Source organism: Lissotriton helveticus, chromosome 12, assembly GCF_964261635.1.
Source record: "Lissotriton helveticus chromosome 12, aLisHel1.1, whole genome shotgun sequence".
NCBI lineage: Eukaryota > Metazoa > Chordata > Amphibia > Caudata > Salamandridae > Lissotriton > Lissotriton helveticus.
Window position 1 is genome coordinate 904,528,770 of NC_136073.1, and position 16,396 is coordinate 904,545,165.

Genomic DNA, 16,396 nt, shown 5'->3' on the forward strand with positions numbered 1-16,396 from the left:
TTAGTGCTGAATTAGTATAGTGAAGTATGAAGTCATTTGAGTGGTGGACATGTTATTCAGTTATTTGGATAGAGAAGGGTAGGTTGCAGGATAGAAGAGGGAAAGATGTTTGCATTTATATAGCACATGCTACCCCTTGATGGGGTTTTGAGGCACTTCATTGGCAAGTAGCGCACTACTCTGGAACCCATAAAGAATTAGTGGAGAATCAGTATAGTGGAATATGGAAATTGAGAAGTGAACATGTTAATCTGTTATTTTGATTGAAAAGGATAGTGGAGGGACAGAAGAGTGACATTTTTTTCCCTTTTTTTGAGGTCATAGCAGTAGGAGGAGACTTTTGGATATGTAAAAGGTTTTTTTAGGGGAAGAGTCAGAGGGAAGAGTTTATAAAGGTTTGTTTTAGGGGATTGGTATAGTAAAAAGAGGTGTCAGATGATGCAAGGAGGGGTAGAGTAGGAGAGAGTCGAGAAAGGGTTATTTTGGGGCTCATAGTTGTGGTATGGGGTTTGGGACGAATGAGAGAGTGGGTGTAGAGGATAGATGTATAGGGTGAGAGATAGGGTAGTGCATTGGAAAGAGTAGTAGAAATACGTTTGAGATGAGTCAGAAGGTTGGGCCAGAGGATATATTGAGAGAAGTATAGGCTGAGAAATTGGTGAGAGCGCCAGGGCTCCCTGCAGGTTTCTCTTGTGCTCTCTGCAGCTCTTCAGGTGAGCACTGTGCTCCCTGCAGTTGTCCTTTGTACTCTCTGCAGGTGAGCGCTGTGCTGCCGGCAGGTGTCTTTTGTTATGTATGCAGGTATCTCCCATCGTCAGGGAGGCTTAGGGTACTATGTATGCAGGTACCTCCCATCGTCCGGGGGCTTAGGGTACTATGTATACAGGTACCTCCCATCGTCCGGGGGGCTTAGGGTACTATGTATGCAGGTACCTCCCATCGTCCGGGACATAGGGTGTTATGTATGCAGGTACCTCCCATCGTCCGGGGGCTTAGGGTACTATGTATGCAGGTACCTCCCATCGTCAGGGAGGCTTAGGATACTATGTATGCAGGTACCTCCCATCGTCAGGGAGGCTTAGGGTACTATGTATGCAGGTACCTCCCATCGTCAGGGAGGCTTAGGATACTATGTATGCAGGTACCTCCCATCGTCAGGGAGGCTTAGGGTACTATGTATGCAGGTACCTCCCATCGTCAGGGAGGCTTAGGATACTATGTATGCAGGTACCTCCCATCGTCAGGGAGGCTTAGGGTACTATGTATGCAGGTACCTCCCATCGTCAGGGAGGCTTAGGATACTATGTATGCAGGTACCTCCCATCGTCAGGGAGGCTTAGGGTACTATGTATGCAGGTACCTCCCATCGTCCGGGGGGCTTAGGGTGCTATGTATGCAGGTACCTCCCATCGTCAGGGAGGCTTAGGGTACTATGTATGCAGGTACCTCCCATCGTCAGGGAGGCTTAGGATACTATGTATGCAGGTACCTCCCATCGTCAGGGAGGCTTAGGGTACTATGAATGCAGGTACCTCCCATCGTCCGGGGGGCTTAGAGTACTATGTTTGCAGGTACCTCCCATCGTCCGGGGGCTTAGGGTACTATGTATACAGGTACCTTCCATCATCTGGGACATAGGGCGTTATGTATGGAGGTACCTCCATCCTCAGGGGGGCTTAGGGTGCAATGTATGCAGGTACCTCCCATTGTCTGTAGACACAGGGTGTTATGTTTGCAGGTGCCTCCCATCGTCCGGGGGCACATAAGGTCTAGCAGGAGTAAAAAAAAGACATTTTAAATAGCTTGAGTTACTTTACGCTGGACAGCTGGCCCCTTCTAGTGTCACACTTGCTTCTTTGAGTCACGATGGTTGTCAGTGAGATGGGCCTCTGTCTCACATGATGGTCCCTCTTTAATCATACTCTTCTTTCTTTCAGGATGTCAGGCACTGTGTTGTAAGTCTGCATTTGTGGCTGGTGTTTGCCCTACTCACTCCTCCCTTTGTCTTTTCAGGACCCGGCGGGTATCTTCGAGCTGGTGGAGGTGGTTGGCAATGGGACGTATGGACAGGTGTACAAGGTAAGGGGTCTTCTCTGTCCTTCCAAGGGTGTGAGGGTGGGATGGGACCACATGAGAAGTGATCCAACCTTAGAGTTCACTGCTTCTCCAGGCCTCTGGGGTGTAGGCTTAAGAGGGGTATTACTGCAGAGTCTGACAAGTGACATTGCTCAAGCTCTCCTGGCACCTATTGAGGCTGGGCATCCGCCCTGGGTTTTACATCTGTGTGATGTTAAAGACAACTAAACTCTTGTTTCACCCACAAGATGTTCAGCAGTGTGTGTCTCCCCACACCACCATCATTCATAGCAGCAATTGCTTTGATCTTAGTCCAGAGCTCGCCAGTGTGCCTTGTTGTAGGTGACTCTCTCAGCCCCTTGTTTCTTCTGATGAAGAGGTTCTCCAGAGCCTGATGGAACCTTGCCAGAATTTGGTGCCTGCCTTGTTGTTGGTGACTCTCTCATGCCATTCTTCATATGGAGAGGTTCGCCAGGGCCTAATGGAACTTTGCCAGGATGTGGTGTGTACCTTGTTGTAGGTGACTCTCTCAGCCCTTTGTTTCTTCTGATGAAGAGGTTCTCCAGAGCCTGATGGAACTTTGCCAGGAGGTGGTGTGTGCCTTGTTGTAGGTGACTCTCATGTCTGTGTTTCTTCTCAATAAAGAGGTTCGCCAGGGCCTAATGGAACTTTGCCAGGATGTGGTGTGTGCCTTGTTGTAGGTGACTCTCATGTCTGTGTTTCTTCTCAATAAAGAGGTTCTCCAGAGCCTGATGGAACTTTGCCAGGATGTGGTGTGTGCCTTGTTGTAGGTGACTCTCATGTCTGTGTTTCTTCTCAATAAAGAGGTTCTTCAGAGCCTGATTGAACTTTGCCAGGATGTGGTGTGTGCCTTGTTGCAGGTGACTCTTGTGTCTTTGTTTCTTCTTGATGAAGAGGTTCTCCGGGGCCTGACGGAACTTTGCCAGGATGTGGTGTGTGCCTTGGTGCAGGTGACTCATGTCTTTGTTTCTTCTTGATGAAGAGGTTCTCCAGAGCCTGATGGAACTTTGCCAGGATGTGGTGTGTGTCTTGTTGTTGGTGACTCTCATGTCTTTGTTTCTTCTTGATGAAGAGGTTCTCCAGAGCCTGACGGAACTTTGCCAGGATGTGGTGCGTGCCATGCTGTAGGTGACTCTCTCATGCCTTTCTTCATATGGAGAGGTTCGCCAGGGCCTAATGGAACCTCTCCAGGATGTGGTGCGTGCCTTGTTGCAGGTGACTCTCATTTTTTTTTTTTGTTGAATATGTTTATTGTTATTTCAACATATAGTAACAATACAAAGCTGTGCATGGTGTAGGGCGAGACAACAATTATTGAAATGATAGGCAACAAGGAACAAATACAGTGGGAACATTGCACGCCACAAGTATCTCGAGTTCAATCCAATAGTGCTGAAAAGGAAAAAAATATATATATATATAGGGAAGGGAAACAGTGTCGGAGACATATGACAGTCCTTCTCCGCATTTCCCAACAGGGTGATTTGCTCGTGTCCATTTCCACCCTTAACCAGCTACCAGGGTGAAGATTCAGGGCAGCGGGACTTAGCATGTGAGTGTGAATGTGGTCCCTCACAAATCTCAAGTGCACGGCCAGTGGGGTGTTCTAGGGGAAGGGCGCCGTCGTGGGACTTGATGGGTGCGGCTCGGGTCGTTCCATGCCCAGACTCCTCGTGCTAAGCACGTTGGGGGGAGAAGAAAAGTGAAAGCATGTCCTGCTTGTTTCTAAGTCACAAGGATGTTGGGAATGGCGCGGTGTGTAGCGTACAATGTTTCCCGCTGTCACTCAGCAATTCGTAGTGTGGTCTCAGCAGCACCGTTGTGTCCTCATGAGCTCCGTTGTATGAACATGAAAACAGGGAAAAAGGGGAGGGAGGGGCGGGGTGTGGTCAACAAGTTCTGTGGCGTGTCGTGCGTGATGCTGTGGGAGCGCCGCGACGCGGGCGGGTCCTAGAGAGGCTATCTAGTGTGTGTGTCGGTGTGTTTCTGCAGTGGGGAGGGCGCGGGGAGGCATGCTGGAGACGCTAGACGCAGGAATGGTGTGCAGGCTGTCCTCTCGCCAAATAGAGTGTGGTCCAGTTGATGGTGGGGTGAATTCCCTTTCAGGGGGGTGCGTGAGTGGCAGGGCTAGAGATATCAGGGCTGTTATTTACATCGGCCGTTTCCAGTGTCGCGTCCCCATCTCTCCCGGGGGAGTTGATAGGCGTGTGGTCTCCTAGTGGGTGCCCGTCTCTATGATAGGTGCTGAGCATGGCATCTCATATCGCTGCTATCGGGAATTGGCGCAATCCCGCTGTCTCCTCATTGTGGAGGACTATGCTTTCCGCTCTCGCCCAGTTGTCTAGGGAGGCGCGCCAATGTTGCGCCAGGGGTGGAGTCGCACGTTTCCAATGCTTGGTGAGCAGGCTTTTGGCCGTAATGAGGCCCAGATCCCAAAAGCGGGAGGGGACTCTATTAAGGGCGGTCCTCCTATAGAGGCCCAGTAAGCATGCTTCCCATGTATGCGGTAGTGGCATAGCCGTGCACCGTTCAAGGATCAACAGCACAGACCGCCAGTATGTTTGTATCTGCGGGCATTGCCACAGCATGTGTAGCAGGTCCGCTCCAGCAAGTGCGCATCTTGGACAGCTAGCCGAGGCACCCGGGAAATATTGGTTGATTCTATCTGGTGTGAGGTATGCCCTGTGCAACACATAAAATTGTATCACCTTGAAGCGTGCATTACGAGGGACGTTTGTGGGGCCGGCTAGCACCATCGCCCACTCCTTGTCCGTCCAGTCCCGGCCCTCTGTCGGTTGCCCATTTGGCTCGCAGGGGTTGTAGAGTATGGTGTGTGTGTGTCAATAAAGCTTGAGTCAACCAATGCACCACGTGTGTGCCATCCCCCATGACATGTAAGTGTTGTATCAGCTGATGTGTGGGGGGCTCGTCTGTGATGTTTCCCCATCGTCGAGTGAATGCCGCTATTATGGATGTGTGTTGTAAAAACTGGCCTGCGGGGATGCCTGTGTCTTCAACCAGTGTCGCAAAGGGAATTAGGGTGCCGTCGGCATAGAGGTCTGCCATCGTGTCAATTCCCGAGTTCGTCCAGTGCTCCAGCGCGGCGTCCGTGACAATGGTTGTTGCTTTGGGCGTTCCCAGGAGCGGGAGCGCTGGGGCATAAGGCGTGATATGTTTAGTGAGCCGCAGGCTTCGGTTAAAACATTTCACAGCCACGTCCACATGTAGCTGTGGCCGGTGTGTCGCGCGCGCTAATGGGTGGAATAGTGAATGTATCTGTAGGAGGTTAAGTGAGTCCGCGGACGTGGCCGTGTCTGCCAGGTTCCTTCCCGAGAGCCAGGCCGTCACCCACTGTAGCTGCGCCGCCAGGTAGTAAAGCTCCAGGTTGGGTACTGCGAGGCCGCCCGCCTCGACCGGTGCGTACAACTTACTTAGCGCCACTCTGGGTCTTCCGGCGTTCCAAATCAGCTCCCTGAGCATCATCTCCAATTCCTTAAATGAACGGGCCGGGACATACACCGGGACGTTGGCATAGTAATATAGGAGTCTGGGCAACACGATCATTTTTGTCAGTGTCACCCTGCTCGGTACATTGAGTGGGAGAGTCTTCCAAAAGGCTATCTGCGACCTAATGGATGCGATGGCGCGTGTTAAATTGCCATCCAAGATGTCAGGGTGCGATCGGTATATATAGATCCCCAGGTATTTGAACGTGGTGTCATGTCACGGCAGTTGCTCCCCGCCGATGCTAATGCGGGGGTTCGGGATGTTAGGTGCAAATGAATATGCTCCCGATTTGGCCCAGTTCACCCTGAGTCCAGACATGGTCTCAAAGGTCCGGAATATGTCCGAGAGTTCTGGTGGTAAATTCGTGAGGTCCCTGAAATACAGTAGGAGATCGTCAGCATACAGCGAGACAACATGTGTGCCGTCTGCTAGCGGTATGCCCCAGTTCGCCCCACCGCCACGTAGAATCTCAGCGAGAGGTTCAATCGCCAGCGAGAAGAGGAGCGGGGACAGTGGGCAACCCTGCCTAGTGCCCCGTCGGACCTTTATGGCGTCTGATAGTAGCTTGCCTGTGCGGACGCGTACCTCAGGACTCCTATATAGCAGCCCAACTAATTCGAGGTAATCATCGCCCAGGTCGAATTTGCGCAGTACCTCCCGTAGGTAGGGCCACTCGACCGAGTCGAATGCTTTTTCGAGATCGAGAATTAAGCACCCTGATCTCGGCCAGTTACGCACCGCATATTCCTGCACCCGAAACAGCCTCCTGATATTGTGGGATGTGCACCTAGTGGGCACGAAGCCGTTCTGGTCGTTGTGTACCAGGGAGGGTACCAATGGCGCCAGTCGTCTAGCCAGGGTGGACGCTAGGATCTTATAATCCGTATTTAGGAGCGCCAGAGGTCTGTACGAGCCGAGGAGTGTGGCGTTTCGGCCGGGTTTGAGGAGCGACACCAGTGTCGCCTCATCCATAGACGCGGGCAGGGCAGAATCATCCAGCGCCGCCGAATACATTCTGAGGAGCTCCGGGATCAATATGTCGGAGCATGCCTTATAGTATTCAGCCGGTAGGCCGTCCGGTCCGGGGGCCTTGCCATTCGAGAGGGCAAAGATGGCGTCACGCAGCTCGTCTGCCTCCAGTGGCGACCCGAGGTCGTCACGCTGGTCCGCCGTGAGGGCAGGTAGCGAGAGTTCGTGTAGGTAGCCGGCAATGTCCGGATGTGGGTTCGGTAGTCGTGACTCGTATAGTGCTCGATAGTGCGTAATAAAAGCTTCATGGATCTTCGCTTGGGTGTATACCGCAGGGCCGATGGGTGGGTGTATCACCGTGATGGGCGACGTTCGCTCTTCGCGTTGGATCAACCAAGCCAGTAGTTTGCCGGGTTTATCGCCGGTGTGATGTGTGCGGGCCGAGTGTGCCGTGTAGTTAACGTGTTTCAGGCTGTCTATCAGTCTGTCATGTTCCGCGCGCGCTTCCAATAGTTTGACGTCGTCGCCTTCCGTCGCATCCTGTTCCGCTTGTAACAGGTCTACCTCCAGGCGCCTAAGGTCGGCTTCTATTCGACGGCGTGAGAGGGCCTGTGTGCCCAGACATTGCCCTCTGAGGACCACTTTAAATGCGTCCCACTCGATCTGCGGGGTCGATGCCGTGCCTGTGTTATCTTCGAAATACTGCGCTGTCTGCGCGCTGATGGAGCTTCGGAAATGACCATCTAAGAGTAGGTCAGGTTGGAGCCGCCAAGTGGGCGTCGGGGGTAGGGGGCAGTCCCACGCTATACTCAGGGTGTGGGGGTTGTGGTCAGAGTGTGTGCGGCCCATGTAGCAGGTGTCTGTGACGTGCGGCAAGATGTCACCAGTGACCATGTATCTGTCTAGGCGCACATGCAGAGCGTGAGCCCCAGAATAAAACGAGTAGGCCCGGGTGTGTGGGTTGCGACTACGCCAGGCGTCCTGCAAGCCCCACTGTGCGGACCATGTCTGGAGGGCGCCCATAGTAGTCTGTGCATGTGAGTTGGGCGGTGGGGGATGCGATCGGTCCAGGGCCAAATCCAATGTGCTGTTATAATCCCCGCCCAACACCCATGGGATACCATGCCAGGGAGCTAAAGTGGTGGACAACTGTGTCAGGAAAGCCGCCAGGCCCGTATTGGGTGCATATATCGAGGCCAACACTAGCGGGTTGCCGTCCAACCTGCCATGGACCACCACGAATCTTCCCTCGGGATCTACGTGTGTGTCCGACATCGCCCATGGGGTGCCTGGTCTGACCCACACCAATGTTCCCTTAGCGTAAGACGAGTAGCGCGTGGCATACAGTTGCCCCCGCCATCGGCGGCGCAAAGTGCAGACTTCCGGGTCACTGAGGTGCGTCTCTTGTAGGAGGGCTATCTGTATGTGATGGCGTTTGAGGTATGAGTATATCTGGTAGCGCCGGGATGGTGTGTGCATGCCCCTGACATTCCACGTGCACATCTTAATGACCGACATTACAGTACCTCAATAACGTTCCGCCTCCCGCCACCCCGTCGCCTCCTCCCGAGCCCCATATCTTTGTCAGACAGCCCTCCCCAGCACCACACAACAGCAGTATTTCCGCGGCCACAATTCCCAACAATGGAAGGGGGGGAGAGGGTAAGAGTACAACAAAAGGAACAATGTATCGTGTAACGTGGTGAACATATAGAATACCAAAAGGTCGGGTGCAGAACGTGCTCCCGTCCATACTCTCAAGGAGAGCAACAACGTCTAAATCAAGAGGGGGCAGGTGTGCAAGACGCACTGTAACCGTGGTAGCAAACCAACAATGTCAGTTCATGGAGGTCCTCCGCCCTCCCGGTGAGTATGTGGCAGTCCAAACCATCCCCGCAGATGAGGTCCCCCATACACACATGCACCAATTCACTATACGTTACGTGTCCCAGGGCGGCAGCTTTCAGGAGCATCTTCTCCGGGCTTGCGTGCCGACCAAAGGTAGGCGCCTGAGTCATTTCCGGGGGCCATGATCGCCGGAGGGGGCCGCAGATCTGCACCCACGCCATACGCAGCAGGTAGGGTCAACCCCCCCACTCGGCATGGGGTGAGCTCATGTCCGTCCAATCCCCCACATTCGTGGAGGTGTCTCTCCCTTCATGGCTCCAGGCTCAGTGGCATGTTCAGCTAATATATTCCGCTGTCTGGGGCGTACCGTCCGGCCGGTCTCCCGAGCCCTGTGAATCCAGTATTCCAAAAATGGCTTCATCGTCGCTTGGAGGATCCTGCTGACTGTCTACCGCTGCCTCGCTCTGCACAGGGGAAGAACTCAGTTCCATAACTAGGCGAAGGGCATCCTGTTTCTCTTGTTGCAGGGCATCCTCCGGGGGGGGGCGTCCTTGCTGCTCCTCGCGCAGCAGACTGTGATCTCCGGCGCGGCCGGCGTCTTCTCCGGGCGTTTCCGGTCTGTCTCCTGGGCGTGGGACCCGCCGTGGCTCTAGGATCCGTGCTCGTGCCGCTATCCAGCCATGTCTCCACCTCGGCAGGGTCAGTGAAGAAGTGGGTTCGCTCTCCAGCCACTACTCTCAGTTTTGCAGGAAACAGCAGTGAATATTGTAGGCCCTGTTGTCTCAGGCGCTTTTTCACCTCCAGGAAATCGTGTCGTCGCCTCTGTACTTGTATAGTGTAGTCCGGGAAGAACATCACTGACGCGTTCTCGATCCTGATCTCCTGGAGCTTGCGCGTTTCTCGCAGGATGGAGTCTCTGTCCCTGTAATTCAGTATTCGTAGCAGCATGGGTCTCGGGTTGGAGCCCGTCGCTAGTGGTTTGGTGGGGACGCGGTGTGCGCGTTCTATCACAAAGTATGGGGAGAGCGACCCCTCTGGTAGCAGGCCCCGCAGCCATTGTTCCATGTGTTCCTCCGGGTTCTTCCCCTCCCATTTCTCCGGAATTCCCACGAGGCGCACGTTGTTTCTTCGCGCCCTGCCCTCCGCATCTTCCGCTCTATCTTCCAGAAATTCCACCCTGTTCAGCAGGTCTTGGTCTGTGGTCGGAGTTCCTTCACATCATTTTCCAGGGACACAGTGCGGTCCGCCAGCTTCTTGTGGTCCGCTCTCAAATGAGTCAAGTCTATGACTACACTATCAATTTTGGTGGCCAATGAGGTGCGCGTTAGCTGGATGGACTCCTCCAGCCGCTCCATCGCCGCCAGCATGGTGTCCAGCTTCGCCGCCGTTTGGTCTGGGTCAGTGCTCTTCCCAGGCTTATCCATCCTGCCCTTGGAGTTGGTGCCACCGGTTCCGGTCCGGGTCCTGGGCCCGGTAGACATCTGTGTCAGGGCGCGGGCACGACCACAGCGGTAGGAGCAGTGTCGGGGGGGGGCGAGGTACAGCGCAGATCCGTGCCCCAACGTGTGTATGTTGTAGTGTCCTGTTTCTGGTGGGTCACTGCAGCCTTATGGATGTGGAGCGTATGCTCAATGTCTACCCCTAGGCGTGTCGCAGTATCGTTAGGCGGCTCCCCGGGGCCGTGCGCACCCCGCGTGGTTCTGCTTGTAAGTGGGGCGCTGTGTGTGTGCCTTACCCGCGTCCTCGATGCGTCTGGGAGTCTCTCCGGCACAGGTGGTCGATCTGCTGCTTCGCGGCCTGTCGGCGGGCATGTACGTTATCACCAGGGGCAGTCGCTAGTGTTCCCGTCCCCAGCCGCTTCCTTTGCCCAGGTCCACGTCGCTCACCTCCACCAGCTGCTCAGCCAGTCTGCGCCGTCCGCAGGTTGGGGGATTGTCTTTGGACGTCGCGCGGGCCAGCCGTCTCACACCGGGTTCAGTGGGGGCTGCCCCCGTGGCTTTCGGGCCTCGGCTTCCTCGTCAGTGCCCTGCAATGTCTCTGCGCCGTTTCAGTGCGTGGGTGTCAGGAGCAGCAGCGTGTGAGTGTCCAGTGGTCGCAGTGACCAGTTAGAGGCCTTGCATGTCGTGGCTGGTCAGCGTGGTCAGCGCCGCGCAGGCCGCTTCTATGGGCCTACCAGTAGAGGTGCAGCCCCGGATTTTCCTGAGTGCACGTCGGGTGTGGTGGCGACTTGTGTGGCTGCGTCACAGTAGAGCACCTGGTGCAGGCCCGGAGCGCCGATCCTTTCCAGGGTTGGTGGGGTTCGGCTCTACTGGGTTTTCCTCCGCTGCGAGTGGTTGGGCCTCCTCGTTGCGGCCCGGCAGCAGGCGTGCGCGTCGGCTCCAGGGGCAGTCGCCAGCGCCCCCGGTCCCAGCCGCCTCCTCCGCCCAGATCTCCGTCGCTCACCTCCGTCGGTCGACTGGCCTGTCCGCTCTGGTCGCGGGCTGGGGTCTGCCTCCAGCCGTCGCGTGGGCAATCCGCCGGTCGTTGGACACAGAGAGGGCCGTCTCCGCAGTCTCCTCCCCAGCCCCACAGCGCCGTTCAGGTGCGCGGGTGTCGGGAGCGGTAGCGGGTGCAGGTCCGGTGTCCGCAGTGGCCAGTTAGAGGCCCAGCACGTAGTGGCCGGTCAGCGCGGCGAGTGCCGCGGCCGTTTCATGTAGGCCGCTCCTCTGGGCCCAGCAGCAGAGGTGGAGCCCCGGGCTCCCCTAGGCGCACGCCGAGTGAGGAGACGGCGTGCGCGGCTGCGTCTCAGCGAGTCTCCCGGAGCGGGCCGGGTGCACCGATCGTCTTCAAAGTTGGTGGGGCGATGGACGGTGGCTCTCCACCGCGGCGCCGGCAGTTTGCGTTGGCTGCAGCCGGAGTTCAACAGGATAAATGCACCGGGTAGGGGAGCTCAGCGCGGAGCTCTACCCGGAGGCGTCCATGTTGTTCACGTGCGTAACCACGCCCCCCGTTGCAGGTGACTCTCATGTCTTTGTTTCTTCTCAATGAAGAGGTTCTCCAGAGCCTGATGGAACTTTGCCAGGATGTTGTGTGTGCCTTGTTGCAGGTGACTCATGTCTTTGTTTCTTCTCAATGAAGAGGTTCTCCAGAGCCTGATGAAACTTTGCCAGGATGTGGTGTGTGCCTTGTTGCAGGTGACTCTCGTGTCTTTGTTTCTCCGCAATAAAGAGGTTCTCCAGAGCCTGATGGAACTTTGCCAGGATGTGGTGTGTGCCTTGTTGCAGGTGACTCTCCTGTCTTTGTTTCTTCTCAATAAAGAGGTTCTCCAGAGCCTGATGAAACTTTGCCAGGATGTGGTGTGTGCCTTGTTGCAGGTGATTCTCATGTCTTTGTTTCTTCTCAATGAAGAGGTTCTCCAGAGCCTGATGAAACTTTGCCAGGATGTGGTGTGTGCCTTGTTGCAGGTGATTCTCATGTCTTTGTTTCTTCTCAATGAAGAGGTTCTCCAGAGCCTGATGGAAATTTGCCAGGATGTGGTGTGTGCCTTGTTGCAGGTGACTCTCATGTCTTTGTTTCTTCTCAATGAAGAGGTTCTCCAGAGCCTGATGGAACTTTGCCAGGATGTGGTGTGTGCCTTGTTGCAGGTGACTCATGTCTTTGTTTCTTCTCAATGAAGAGGTTCTCCAGAGCCTGATGGAACTTTGCCAGGATGTGGTGTGTGCCTTGTTGCAGGTGACTCATGTCTTTGTTTCTTCTCAATGAAGAGGTTCTCCAGAGCCTGATGGAACTTTGCCAGGATTTGGTGTGTGCCTTGTTGCAGGTGACTCTCGTGTCTTTGTTTCTTCTCAATAAAGAGGTTCTCCAGAGCCTGATGGAACTTTGCCAGGATCTGGTGTGTGCCTTTTTGCAGGTGGCTCTCTCATGCCTTTCTTCATATGGAGAGGTTCTCCAGGGCCTGACGGAACTTTGCCAGGATTTGGTGTGTGCCTTGTAGGTGACTCTCATGTATTTGTTTCTTCTTGATGAAGAGGTTCTCCATGGCCTGATGGAACCGTGCCGGGATGTGGTGTGTGCCGCCTTGTGGGCGTCTTTCATGCCTTTGTTCTCAATGGGGAGGGTCTCCAGGGCCTGATGGAACCGTGCCGAGATGTGGTGTGTGCCTTGTTGTCTCTCTCATGCCTTTGTTTCTTCTCAATGGGGGGGGTACTCCATGGCCTTATGGAACCTTTCCAGGATGTGATCTAGCTAGCAAACTATCTTACTGAATTCAACATTGTGTTTTTTTCTTCTTTTAAATGGATATTTGTGTGTTTCTTGATCACCAAAGCCTGTGCACATCCTATTCAAATAAAATAGACAGTATAAATTACAAAAGTCAAATCATGTGGCCAAATTGTTTTGAAGCAGGATTATTGCACTGAAGATTCATGCTGCTATCTGCTTGCCAACCCTGACATTCCTACAGAAGGATGCAGCAATAGGTTGCTGATGGGCTCTAGCCTTCTCTGAAGGTCATGTGGGCGCCTTCTTTATACTGTCCCTCCTTCCTGGAAGCCTGTCCTCAAGTTTAGGAGTCACACTTGGCTGTAGAGACAAGGTATTCTGTAGGGATGAATGTTTAAAGGAGGGGAAATGGGCTGCAGGGCTAAATAAGCCATTGATCAGAATCCCCTGGATAGAACAAAGATCATTTGAGTCCCACTGCTCCAGGTGTCCCAACGAGCCTCGCACCCACCTGCCCATGGCAGGATCTCCTCCATTCTAATCTATTCTAAATGTCTTATATAGCGCACAGCTGCCCCAAGAGACCTCCCGGCACTGAGACTTGCATTCCTGCAGGACCTACGCAAGTAAGGGTGAAATTAGAATCGATGGGCCTTCAAAGGTTTCCTGAAGGAAGTTTCTGACTGTGTTAGCCTCAGTTTGACAGGGTGTGCGTTCCACAACTTGGCAGCCAGATAGGCAAAAGACCTAAAGCCACGTCTGGCTTACTGACCCTTGGTCTTCCTCCTATGGCACTCTCCCAATCTGCCTCTTTGCACTAACACCGCACAGTAACTAGGGATGGTGGCAGCAAACCTGGTCTTTGGGATACGCTGGGATCTTTACCGGTCATGCCCCAGGCACTGTTCATCTCAGGGTGCTGCACCATCACCGCATTGGCCAAAATCTCTTCAAGGTCTTGGATGAGTCTTTCTTGAGGTGGACACCGGTGAGCTGCTTTCTACCAGTTATGGTGACTGCAGGGACTCTTCTAAAGACGCAGATGGATCTGTTACAGCTTCCCACAGTCTGAAAGGCCCCGTGTTGGAGGATGGACGTGTAAGCGGTGGATCTGCTGCTCTTGAGCTGTACAACCCAGATGTGGGTTCCTTGCTCCCTGTGCCACTGGATTCAAGCTAGCCTGGCTGCCTGACTGATGAAGGGTGTTACCCAGAAACCGCTCCCAGGATGTTGTTTCCGGTCCAGGAAGGACCTGGCTTGGCAGTTCGGGGTGGACTGTTTCCATGAGGCACAGGGTCAAGACTGATTTGCATATGGCTGGGTCTAAACTGAGGTGGCGAAGTGAGCTAAAGAACGATGATGGATTCATCCCAGATCTGTGACTGGGAGTGAGTGTCTGAAAAGTTTCAGCGCTCCATCCATCATCTCCTTATGTTTGCTTTGTACGCCCTAAGTTGGCAGAGTATGCCCAGAAGTGGGTCCCTTGCTCACTTTGCCACTGGTTTCAAGCTAGCCTGGCTGATGACGGCTGAAATGCCAGAAACCGGTCCTCGGAAGCTTGTTTTCGGTCCAGGGAAGGCATGGCTTGGCAGTTCGGGCTGGACTGTTCCCATGAGGCACAGGGTCAACCCTGATTTGCATATGGCGGGGTCTAAACTAAGGTGGCGAAGTGAGCTAAAGAATGATGATGGATTCAACCCAGATCTGTGACTGGGAGTGAGTGTCTGAAAAGTTTCAGCGCTCCGTCCATCATCTCCTTGTGTTGACAGTACATTATGCTCCATGCAGTAGCGGCCTAGATACACATTATATTTGAATTTAAAGGCCCCACACGCTCTCTGCGAACGCAGCCTCCGTCTTTATTCCGTAAAAGCTTTAAAAAAACGAGGCCTCCTTAATAGGCACTTTAATTTCTTGGCTTGCATGAGCAGCGCCGCTGCCCCACGGCCCCTCTTTTAATTGAAGGCTTCAGTGGGTCAGAGTGTGGAACAATTGTCTTGCGGCTGAGATAAAATGCCCAGAGCTTTCTACCGAGCTGAAAAGGTTCCCAGCACCGCTGGAGGCCCCAAAAGGATATTTTCCCAGACACGTCCCCCCTTTCAGTGGCTTTGATATCTAAAGATATCTTCAGCTACAGGGATTCCAAGTTGATGTTTTTGATCTGAATACATTTTCCTTCGGTTGAATGTTTGAAAGGAAGCTGCTCTCTCATCACCAGTGCTGCTTTCGAGTCCTCATTTCTGAATATTATTCTTCAAACGCACCTCTGATCCTCAGAGGGCTTTCTTGTACTTTGTAAACACCCCCAAAGCACAAGTGCTGCGCCTTCTCTGCACTTCCCTCTGCCTCAACCCCCTCATTCGCCTGATAACCCGCCAATCCCATTGGTCGATGCAAGCCCCGAATGAAGCCGGAAGCGACCGGGGCATGTTCCATTGGTTGATTCGAGTTGGTTCCTTGACCCCGGTCCACACCGACCAATCACTCCTGAACTCATCCTTCAAAGCCTGGACAGCAGTGATCGCCTCCTGGCTGCTCAGACAGTGACACCCTCAATCCACTAGAAGTGTCTTGGCTTTAGTTAATGTCCCCAAGCACCCCCATCTGTCCACCCAGTAGAGGCACCCCCCACATGGTTGCCCCCCCAATCCCTCCTGAACTCATCCTTCAAAGGCTGGACTGCAGTGACCGCCTCCTGGCTGCTCAGACAGTCACACCTGCACTCCACTAGAAGTCTCTGGGCTTTAGTTAATGTCCCCAAGCACCCCCATCTGTCCACACAGCAGAGGCACCCCCACATGGTCGCACCCCCCAATCCCTCCTGAAGTCATCCTTCAAAGGCTGGACTGCAGTGACCGCCTCCTGGCTGCTCAGCCAGTCTACACTCCACTAGAAGTCTCTGGGCTTTATTTAATGTCCCCAAGCACCCCCATCTGTCCACCCAGCAGAGGCACCCCCCACATGGTCGCACCGCCCAATCACTCCTGAACTCATCCTTCAAAGCCTGGACTGCAGTGACCGCCTCCTGGCTGCTCAGACAGTCACACTTGCACTCCACTGGAAGTCTTTGGGCTTTATTTAATGTCCCCAAGCACCCCCATCTGTCCACCCAGCAGAGGCACCCCCCACATGGTCGCACCCCCCAATCCCTCCTGAAGTCATCCTTCAAAGGCTGGACTGCAGTGACCGCCTCCTGGCTGCTCAGCCAGTCTACACTCCACTAGAAGTCTCTGGGCTTTAGTTAATGTCCCCAAGCACCCCCATCTGTCCACCCAGCAGAGGCACCCCCCACATGGTCGCACCCCCCAATCCCTCCTGAAGTCATCCTTCAAAGGCTGGACTGCAGTGACCGCCTCCTGGCTGCTCAGCCAGTCTACACTCCACTAGAAGTCTCTGGGCTTTATTTAATGTCCCCAAGCACCCCCATCTGTCCACCCAGCAGAGGCGCCCCCCACATGGTCGCACCGCCCAATCCCTCCTGAACTCATACTTCAAAGCCTGGACTGCAGTGACTGCCTCCTGGCTGCTCAGACAGTCACACTTGCACTCCACTGGAAGTCTCTGGGCTTTATTTAATGTCCCCAAGCACCCCCATCTGTCCACCCAGCAGAGGCACCCCCCACATGGTCGCACCGCCCAATCCCTCCTGAAGTCATCCTTCAAAGGCTGGACTGCAGTGACCGCCTCCTGGCTGCTCAGCCAGTCTACACTCCACTAGAAGTCTCTGGGCTTTAGTTAATGTCCCCAAGCACCCCCATCTGTCCACCCAGCA

The 16,396-nt window shown here is 54.2% G+C and overlaps 1 protein-coding gene across 3 annotated transcripts in view; it reads left to right on the plus strand.

The window, feature by feature from the left end:
* MINK1 (misshapen like kinase 1) overlaps positions 1-16,396 on the plus strand; it is a 631,604-nt gene that overhangs the window by 142,035 nt on the left and 473,173 nt on the right. For all 3 annotated transcript variants that reach the window (XM_078670621.1, XM_078670619.1, XM_078670620.1), the window contains exon 2: positions 2,014-2,079. In XM_078670621.1, coding sequence (XP_078526747.1) covers positions 2,014-2,079 — 66 coding nt within the window. The remainder of the gene's footprint in view (positions 1-2,013; positions 2,080-16,396) is intronic.